At 51.9% G+C, this 10,079-nt stretch overlaps 1 protein-coding gene across 4 annotated transcripts in view; it reads left to right on the forward strand.

The window, feature by feature from the left end:
• The window catches only part of NR4A2 (nuclear receptor subfamily 4 group A member 2), a 10,935-nt gene extending 2,810 nt beyond the window's left edge, over nt 1-8,125 (forward strand). For 2 of the 4 annotated variants that reach the window (XM_014966514.1, XM_014966515.1), the window contains exons 2-8: nt 1,602-1,732; nt 1,939-2,828; nt 3,962-4,091; nt 4,226-4,389; nt 4,914-5,116; nt 6,275-6,453; nt 6,551-8,125. In XM_014966514.1, the coding sequence (XP_014822000.1) occupies nt 1,941-2,828; nt 3,962-4,091; nt 4,226-4,389; nt 4,914-5,116; nt 6,275-6,453; nt 6,551-6,807 (1,821 nt within the window). In that variant the 5' untranslated portion in view covers nt 1,602-1,732; nt 1,939-1,940 and the 3' untranslated portion in view covers nt 6,808-8,125. The remainder of the gene's footprint in view (nt 1-1,601; nt 1,733-1,938; nt 2,829-3,961; nt 4,092-4,225; nt 4,390-4,913; nt 5,117-6,274; nt 6,454-6,550) is intronic. The other 2 variants (XM_014966517.1, XM_014966516.1) reach the window with 2 other exon arrangements.
• The last annotated feature ends 1,954 nt before the right edge of the window (nt 8,126-10,079 follow it).

Here is a 10,079-nt window from a genome sequence, read left to right on the forward strand (position 1 = left end):
GGGGGGGGGGTGTGTGTGTGGGGGGGGGTGGAATTCGGGGACCCCGACGGGGCAGCGAGTGTCCCCCCGGGTCCGGGGCGGGGGGGGTGATGTCGTTGTGCCCGGGTGGGGTGTCGCTGGTCCCGGGGACACCCCAAAGAGCATCCCCCCGGTGTCTGCGCCCGGGAGGGGGATGTCGCTGCCCCCGAAGAGCATCCCCCCGGTGTCCGTGCCCCGTCGGGGGGTCGTTCCTCCCTCCCGGGGACACCCCGAGGAGCATCTCCCGGGTATCAACGCCCGAGGTGGGGATGTCGTTCCTCCCAAAGAGCATCTCCCGGGTGTCCGTGCCCGGGTGGGGTGTCGCTGGTCCCGGGAACACTCCGAAGAGCATCTCCCCGGGATGTCTCTTCCCGGGATAAGGATGATCCCGGGGTAAGGGATATGGTTGCTCCCGAAGAGCATCTTCCCGGGATAAGGGATACCTTTGCTCCCGAAGAGCATCTCCCGGGTGACTGTTCCCGGGATAAGGATGATCCCGGGATGAGGGATCTTTGCTCCCGAAGAGCATCTCCCGGGTTACTATTCCCGGGATAAGGATGATCCCGGGATAAGGGATGTCACCCGAAGAGCATCCCCCGGGTATCTCTTCCCGGGATAAGGGATATCAGTGCTCCCGAAGAGCATCTCCCGGGTGTCTCTTCCCGGGATAAGAATGATCCCGGGATAAGGGATATCTTTGCTCCCGAAGAGCATCTCCCGGGTGACTATTCCCGGGATAAGGGATATCTGTGCTCCCGAAGAGCATCTCCCGGGTTACTATTCCCGGGATAAGGATTATCCTTATCCTCCCGAAGAGCATCCCCCGGGTGACTATTCCCGGGATAAGGGATATCTTTGCTCCCGAAAAGCATCTCCCCGGGTGTCTCTTCCCGGGATAAGGATGATCCCGGGATAAGGGATATCAGTGCTCCCTAAAATCACCCCCCGGGTATCTTTTCCCGGGATAAGGGATATCAGTGCTCCCGAAAATCATCCCCCGGGTGACTATTCCCGGGATAAGGGCTATCTTTGCTCCCCAAAATCATCCCTTTTCCCGGGATAAGATGCTCCCGAAGACCATCTCCCGTTGATTATCCTTATCCTCCCGAAGAGCATCCCCCGGGTGACTATTCCCGGGATAAGGGATATCTTTGCTCCCGAAAAGCATCTCCCCGGGTGTCTCTTCCCGGGATAAGGATGATCCCGGGATAAGGGATATCAGTGCTCCCTAAAATCACCCCCCGGGTATCTTTTCCCGGGATAAGGGATATCAGTGCTCCCGAAAATCATCCCCCGGGTGACTATTCCCGGGATAAGGGCTATCTTTGCTCCCCAAAATCATCCCTTTTCCCGGGATAAGATGCTCCCGAAGACCATCTCCCGTTGAGTGTGCTCCCGAAGAGCATCTCCCGGGTTACTATTCCCGGGATAAGGATTATCCTTATCCTCCCGAAAATCATCCCCCGGGTGACTATTCCCGGGATAAGGGATATCTTTGCTCCCGAAAAGCATCTCCCCGGGTGTCCCCCCACACACACCCCCCATCCTAAAAGGGACATCTCCCTCCTCTCTTCTCTTTGCAGCCAGCGCACCGGGCGGGCTGGAGCCTTCCTCCTCCTCCTCCTCCTCCTCAGCGCTTTAAAACTTGCCCGCCGCTGATCTCCGACGCTGTCCGCCCTCGGCTCCTCCACCAGCACCTCCAGGTCGGCTGAAGGTTTGTGTCCTCCCTTTCCTGGGGTCCCCCCAAATCCTTCTCCCCCCTCGGGGCGCCCGGCGGGGGCTGCTCGGTGCCCGGAGGGGGCGTACGCCCCCTCCGGGCACCGAGCAGCCCCCGCCGGGCGCCCCGAGGGGGGATGCTAAAGGGGGTGGAGGGAGCTTCATGGTGTGGTCCAAGTCTATATGACCCTATTTCGTTTCCAGCCATGCCCTGTGTTCAGGCTCAGTATGGATCCTCACCTCAAGGAGCCAGCCCGGCCACCCAAAGCTACGGCGGCTACCACTCTTCTTCTTCTTCATCTTCTTCCTCGGGAGAATACAGCTCCGATTTCCTAACCCCGGAGTTTGTCAAGTTTAGCATGGACCTCACCAACACCGAAATCACCGCCACCACTTCTCTCCCCAGCTTCAGTACCTTTATGGACAACTACAACGCCGGCTACGACGTCAAACCGCCTTGCTTGTACCAAATGCCCCTCGCCGGCCAGCAGTCCTCCATTAAGGTGGAAGACATTCAGATGCACGGCTACCAGCAGCACGGCCACCTCCCCCCACAATCCGAGGAGATGATGTCCCACTCGGGCTCCGTCTACTACAAGCCCTCCTCGCCCCCGACCCCTGCCACCCCCGGCTTCCAGGTGCAGCACGGCCCCGTGTGGGACGACCCCGGCTCCTTGCACAACTTCCACCCCAACTACGTGGCCACCACGCACATGATCGAGCAGCGCAAAACGCCCGTCTCCCGCCTCTCCCTCTTCTCCTTCAAGCAATCCCCCCCCGGCACCCCCGTCTCCAGCTGCCAGATGCGCTTCGACGGGCCCCTCCACGTCCCCATCAACCCCGAGCCGGCCGGGGCCCACCACGCCGTGGACGGGCAGGCCTTCGCCGTCCCCAACCCCATCCGCAAGCAGCCCTCCATGGCCTTCCCCGGCCTGCAGCTGGGCCACGCTCCCCAGCTCCTGGACAGCCAGGTGCCCTCGCCCCCCTCCCGGGGGTCCCCCTCCAACGAGGGGCTCTGCGCCGTCTGCGGGGACAACGCCGCCTGCCAGCACTACGGCGTCCGCACCTGCGAGGGCTGTAAGGGCTTCTTCAAGGTGAGCGGGGGTTGGCGGGGAGCCGGGGATGGAGGGGGGGACGGGGGGGGACACGGGGACCCGGCGGGGCGCGGAGCCGCTCTCCCCTTCAGATGGAAATTGGTTAGGACAGAGAACCGTGTCTGAGCTAACCAAGTGGAACAGAATTCCCTGTGGTAAAATTAAGTGATCTCTTTATTTCACCATCCTGATTGAATAATCTTATCATTTTAAATAGAGGAGGTCTCCAAGGAATGTAAATAATATGAATGCCCACGGATTTGTATTTACCGAGCGTCTCCTTCCCCTCCTCTTGGCATATAAAACGCAGCTAGGAGCTGCGAGGTTAGCTCAAATGTTAACGCTATCAATTTTCTCCTGTTAAATGCCCTGGAAAGGAAAAAAAAAAAAGAGAGAAAAGGAAAAAAAAAAAAGGGAAAAAAGAAAAAAAAAAGGGGGGGGGGGAAAGGAAAAATGAGAAAATAAAAAAGAAAGAAAAAAAGGGGAAAAAAGAAATGAGGAAAAGAAGGAAAGGGGAAAAAGGAGAAAAAAGAAAGGGGAAAAAAGAAATGGAAAAAAAATGGGGGATAAAAAAAGGAAGGGAAAAAATGAAAGGAAAAAAGGGGAAAAAGAAAGGGGAAAATGAAGAAAGGAGAAAGGGAAGAAAGAAAGGGGATTTAAAAAAAAGAAGGGAAAAATGAAAGGAAAAAAAGTGGAAAAAGGAAGGGGAAAAAAATCAAGGAAAGAAGAAAGGTGATAAAAAAGAAGGGAAAAATAAGAAGAAAAAAGTGAAAAAGGAAAGGGGAAATAAAGAAAGGAAAAAAAAAGGTGGTAAAACAAGAAGGAAATAATGAAAGGAAAACAATTAAAAAAGAAAGGGCAAGTAAAGAAAGGGAAAAAGAAGAGATAAAAGGAAGGGGAAAAAAGAAAAAAGATAAAGAAAGAAAAAAAGATAAAGAAAGAAAAAAAGATAAAAAAAGAAAGAAGAAGAAAGAAAATAAGAGGAAAAGATGTGTGTGGGGGAAAAAGACAGGTGGGATGGGAAAGAGGGAGAAGAGATAGCGAGAGGGGCCGGGGAGGCGTCGGGGGCCGGGGAGCGGGGTGTGCAGGCCCTGTCCTCTGACCCGTCCCGTCCCGTGTCCCCCCCCCAACAGCGCACGGTGCAGAAGAACGCCAAGTACGTCTGCTTGGCCAACAAGAACTGCCCGGTGGACAAGCGCCGGCGCAACCGGTGCCAGTACTGCCGCTTCCAGAAGTGCCTGGCCGTCGGCATGGTCAAGGAGGGTGAGTCACCGGGGGGGCTAGCACACCCCCAGCTTGGGCTAGCGGGGCAACCGAGGCATGCCCATGACCCACCCCACCACTACCACCACCATCTCCCTCCATCACCCCATCCCTCTCTCTCTCTCCCCTCGCAGTGGTGCGCACAGACAGCCTCAAAGGCCGGAGGGGTCGCTTGCCATCCAAACCGAAGAGCCCCCAGGAGCCCTCTCCCCCCTCTCCCCCGGTGAGTCTGATCAGTGCGTTGGTGAGAGCCCATGTCGACTCCAACCCGGCTATGACCAGCCTGGACTATTCCAGGGTAAGCTGGACCGAGCTCGCGTAGGGACCTCCTTGTGTCCACCCAACCCTCCGGTGGTCCCGGGGGGGAAGGCCGCTCGGGTTCGGTGCTGGCCCGATGCGGCCCCGGAGGGGGCCGCAGCGGGCCAGCACCGAGCCCGAGCGGCCAAGGGGCTGTTCTTTGAGGGGTTTAGCCATTTCAGAACCTCATTAAAAGCTTTTTTTTTTAAATTATTTTTTTATTATTTGGTGAGAGCCCATGTCGACTCCAACCCGGCTATGACCAGCCTGGACTATTCCAGGGTAAGCTGGACCGAGCTCGCGTAGGGACCTCCTTGTGTCCACCCAACCCTCCGGTGGTCCCGGGGGGGAAGGCCGCTCGGGTTCGGTGCTGGCCCGATGCGGCCCCGGAGGGGGCCGCAGCGGGCCAGCACCGAGCCCGAGCGGCCAAGGGGCTGTTCTTTGAGGGGTTTAGCCATTTCAGAACCTCATTAAAAGCTTTTTTTTTTAAATTATTTTTTTATTATTTGAAATGGATTTTCCCAGTTCCAGGCCAACCCCGACTACCAGCTGAGCGGGGACGACACCCAACACATCCAACAGTTCTACGACCTCCTGACGGGCTCCATGGAGATCATCCGGGGTTGGGCGGAAAAAATACCCGGGTTCACCGACCTGCCCAAAACAGACCAGGATCTGCTCTTCGAATCAGCCTTCCTGGAGCTCTTCGTGCTACGGCTGGCCTACAGGTGAGCCCCGGGGGGGTGGCCGAGGGACACACACACACACACTCAAGGGGGCTTCGGGGCGGTTATGAAAATCAGATCCTTTCAAGGTCCACTGATCTGCGTTTTATTAACTCCTCGGTAATTAGGTGCCTCTTAAATCCTTCATTTATTGCTCCTCAAGTAATTAGTTGTTTAGCTTTTCTTCTCCCCCCATCTTCTCTCTTTTTCTTTTTCTTTTTAATCTTTATTTTCCTTTCATTTCCTCCTTCCTCTTTCCCTTTCCTTTTTAATCTTTATTTTCCTTTCATTTCGTCTTTCCTCTTTCTCTCTTTCCCTTTCCTCTTTCTCTCTTTCCCTTCCCTCTTTCTCTCTTTCCCTTTCCCTCTTTTTCTTTTTTCCTCTTCCCCTTTCTCTTTGTTTTCTTCTCTTCCCCTTTCTTTCTTTTTGTTTTTTTGCTTCCTCTCTTTTTGTTTTTTTGCTTCCTCTCTTTTTGTTTTTTTGCTTCCTCTCTTTTTGTTTTTTTGCTTCCTCTCTTTTTGTTTTCTTATCTTTCCCTTTCTCTGTCTTTTTTCTTTTTCACTCTCTCTTCTCTTCTCTTCTCTTCTCTTCTCTTCTCTTCTCTTCTCTTCTCTTCTCTTCTCTTCTCTTCTCTTCTCTTCTCTTCTCTTCTCTTCTCTTCTCTTCTCTTCTCTTCTCTTCTCTTCTCTTCTCTTCTCTTCTCTTCTCTTCTCTTCTCTTCTCTTCTCTTCTCTTCTCTTCTCTTCTCTTCTCTTCTCTTCTCTTCTCTTTTCTCTTCTCTCTTCTCTTCTCTCTTCTCTTCTCTCTTCTCTTCTCTCTTCTCTTCTCTCTTCTCTTCTCTCTTCTCTTCTCTCTTCTCTTCTCTCTTCTCTTCTCTCTTCTCTTCTCTTCTCTATTTTATTTTTCTTTCTCTCTTGCTTCTCTCTTGCTTCTCTCTTGCTTCTCTCTTGCTTCTCTCTTGCTTCTCTCTTGCTTCTCTCTTCTCTATTTTATTTTTCTTTCTCTCTTTTTCTCCTTTCTCTCCTCTTTTTTTAACAATTTCTCTCTCCTTTTTCCTTCTCTCTCTTTTATTTCCTTTTCTCTTCCTGAGTTTCCTTCCCCCCTTCCTTCCTCCCTTCCTCACCCCGTTGACCGGGGGCCGTTCCGTGCCGTTCCCTGCAGGTCCAACCCGGTGGAGGGGAAGCTCATCTTCTGCAACGGGGTGGTGCTGCACCGCCTGCAGTGCGTCCGCGGCTTCGGGGAGTGGATCGACTCCATCGTGGAGTTCTCCTCCAACTTGCAAAACATGAACATCGACATCTCGGCCTTCTCTTGCATTGCTGCCCTGGCCATGGTCACAGGTCGGTGTGTGTGTGTCCCCCCAACATCTCACTGTAGCCCCTACCCCCCCCAACCCCCATCCCCGTCCCACCTCTGACCGCATCCTTCTCCTTGCAGAGAGGCACGGGCTGAAGGAACCCAAGAGGGTGGAAGAACTTCAGAACAAGATTGTGAACTGCCTCAAAGACCACGTGACTTTTAATAACGGGGGGCTGAATCGCCCCAACTATTTGTCCAAACTCTTGGGGAAGCTCCCCGAACTCCGCACGCTTTGCACGCAGGGGCTGCAGCGCATTTTCTACCTGAAACTGGAGGATTTGGTGCCGCCGCCAGCAATAATCGACAAACTTTTTCTGGACACTTTACCTTTTTAAGACTCTTCCCCCAAGGCCGCGGCCAGTGAACTGGAGAGAAACGTCACCTGCCTGAGAGGGGGGCAGTTGGCCTGGGCCCCAGCGCGGCGCCTGGGGGTGCCGGCCCCCCCATCCCCACCAGTGTCACCACCCCCCTGTGTGGGGCAGCGCGCGGAGGGGCGGGTTTTTTTGGCTCTCGGGGGCATCACGGATGCAGCTCACGGACTACACAAACACCATGGTATAAACTTTTTATTATCAGCTTATAAATGAATTTATTACTGAGGACCTCTGACTAAACCGATGCCCACATCTGGCGACGCCGGGTGCGCGGCTCAGACTCACGCGGTGACAAAGGAAGCGTTAAAGGTGACCCACGAGTCCCCACCCTCCTAAAGACTAAAGTTTTCTGCTGTAAAAGAAAGCTGTAATATATACAACCCCTCAGTGTTGCGTGGGTGGCATGTCATTGAAGAAGGCGAAGGCTTGTAAATTTATCAGATGCGGTTTGGCTTTTTAAAAAATTATCCTGTGCCTATTTATGGAGAAATATGGGAAACGATTCTAAGGAAAAGGAAAGAAAAAAAAAAAAAAAGAAATAAATAAATTAAAAAGAAAAGCTAAACGTGTTTGCAAAAAAAAAAAAAAAATAAAAAAAGAGGAAAAAAAATTTTAACAGGAGAATAAAGAGAAAGAAAAATAAATCTCTCCTCCGTACCAGGAAAGCATGACGATTCTAGGGTGAGGATGTTATAGGCACTTGCTATTTCAGTAATGTCTATATTCTATAAATAGTATTTCAGACACTATGTAGTCTGTTAGCTTTTATAAAGACTGGTAGTTATCTAAGCTTCAAACGTTTTCTCAATTGTAAAATAGGTGGGCACAAGTATTACAGAACCCGAAATCCTCCCCAAAGGGACACATAGTGTTTGTAAACACCGTCCGACATTCCTTGTTTGTAAGTGTTGTATGTACTGTTGATGTTGATTAAAAAAAGAAGTTTATATCTTGATTATTTTGTTGTCTAAAGCTAAACAAATCTTGCATGCAGCAGCTTTTGACTGTTTCCAGAGTGCTTATAATATACATAACTCCCTGGAAATTACTGAGCACTTTGAATTTTTGGTTTGTTTTGTTCCGTTTGGGTTTTGTTTTTTTTTTTTAATGTCTAAAATTGTCGGTTAATATATTATTTTATGTTGGAGTAATATTTTTAATATTGCCATATTCTGTAGTATTTTTAATTTGTATATTTCCCCTGTGGCACATGATACAAGTCACTGCTTTTTTTATTTTTTTTTTTTTTTTATTTTTTACTATGGTGTATGACAGTTAGAAACGCTGATTTAATTTAATTTAAATTTTTTATTTTTTTTTTTTCCCTGCCGAGAACTCTTTCTTTGAGAAAGACGATTTTAATGTTTACAACAATAAAACGTGTAAACGAATAGAATCTCGTCTTCTTTCTGTCCAAGCGGGAAGCAGCACCGGCCGCCGTCCCCTTTGCCCGCAGAGGACAATAGCCTCTGACAGTGTAGTAATAAACTGCCGAGGAGGAGGAAGGAGGAGGAGGAGGAGGAGGAGGATGGATGGGGCAGCTTCCTCCCGGTAAACGCCTGCGGCGGGACGCGCCGGCCCTGCGGGAGGAAGAGGAGGATGAAGAGGCTGCGAGGTTGGTCCTTTCCAACATCCTTTTCCTCTTTTCTTTTTGTTTTGCCGGGGGGGCAGCATCCAGCCCCCTCCGGGAGCATCCCTCCTTCCTCCCGCCAGCCTTTCCTTCGGCAAATCCTTAAGATTTAGCGTGTGTGTGGGGTGTCTAATTAATTCCTAACCCAGAGGAGGGGGGTCGGGGGGAGGCGAACTGCTTCTTCCCGGGGTTCGCCAACTCAGAGCCCGCTTTTCCCCCCCAAAAAAACCCAACTCCGGGATGCTGGGGATGCTTCCCGGCAGAGCCAGGCGCCTTTGCCGGCATCACCCGCCGCGCTTCGGAAACTTTGCGGGAGAAGGATGCCCGAAAAAAAAAACCACCAAACCGGCGACAGGGAAGGCGGTGGGATGTGTGTGGCCACCCCCCCGCCCCGGGGGTGCTCGCCCGGTGGCGACGGTTGGGAAGTGTGTGTGTCCCCCCACCACCACCTCCAAATACTAATTAAAGAGTTGGGAGAAGGAATCCAAGTCGGTGCGGCCGCGGGCAATTAGCGGGGTCCGGGCGCGGGAGTGAGTCGCTGCCGATTTTAACCCTTAAATGATATAAATCGCCGCCACCTGCGCTCCTTTATTTTAATTCCCTTCCCCGAGCCGCTTATCTCCAAACGCTTTTCCCGGTGCCTTTTTGTAAGGACTTTTTTTTTTTCCTAACGCCCTTAATTCCCCGCATCTGTGGGGAGGGGGGGGGGAAGAGCAGCAATCGCCCTTCCCACGCAGCCTTTTTACACCTGCCGCGGCTTTTCCCCGCACCTGCCGAGCCGTCCCACCTTCCCGCAGCTTTTCCCGGCTCTTCCCGGCTTTTTCCCTCCGCTTTTCCAGGTTTTTCCTCCCCCTCCGCATCCCTCCGGCCGGGCACTCGCTGCGGTACCCGGGTAGCGGTGGGTACCAGGGGCTGCGGGGGGGGGAAAGGGCTGCCTGCCCGGGCAGGAGCAGCATCCAGGATGGAGCTGGGGTGGGATTCCCGGGAGGGAAGGTGTCCAGGAGCCAGCGGGGGGGTCTTCCCCCCCGAGGGAATTCACCTCCCGCAGCCGGGACAAGCAGGAGAGGGAAGAGCTGCTGGAGTCTGGGGGCTCCCGAGAGAGGAGCCCACCGGTTTCCCTGGGCTGCAGAGCCCAAGGAGGGAAGGAAGGAAGGAAAGAAGGAAGGAGGGAAGGAAAGCAAGAAGCAAGCACTTTGTAGAGACATTTAGAAAAACGTTTGGAGCAGAAGCTCAGTGCAGAACACGGAGCTGAAGGAGTAATTTTTAAATGCTAGTAGCGACGGGAGGATTTGTTTAAAGGTTTTACTTCTCCAGGCAGGTATCTCAGATTAGTAACTGTCTGAATTATTTTAGCTCCGTGCTGATTACGAATTTTCTTTCTGCCTTTTCTGCTCGGTCTGTGTGAGGAGACAGACAGAACCCACTCTGGGCTTGTTCCCTCAGGATTTCCTCTTTTTTTTTTGTAGTTTGTTATCAGGCCGCTGGGCTGGTTTGAACCCAACTTTTTTTTTTTTTTTTTTTTTTTTTTTTAAAAAAAAAAAAAAAAAAAAAAAAAAAAAAAAAAAAAAAAAAAAAAAAAAGTTCTAGGAAAAATATTAAACCC

This window comes from Calidris pugnax, unplaced genomic scaffold (genome assembly GCF_001431845.1).
Source record: "Calidris pugnax isolate Ruff unplaced genomic scaffold, ASM143184v1 scaffold48, whole genome shotgun sequence".
In the NCBI taxonomy this organism is placed as follows: domain Eukaryota; kingdom Metazoa; phylum Chordata; class Aves; order Charadriiformes; family Scolopacidae; genus Calidris; species Calidris pugnax.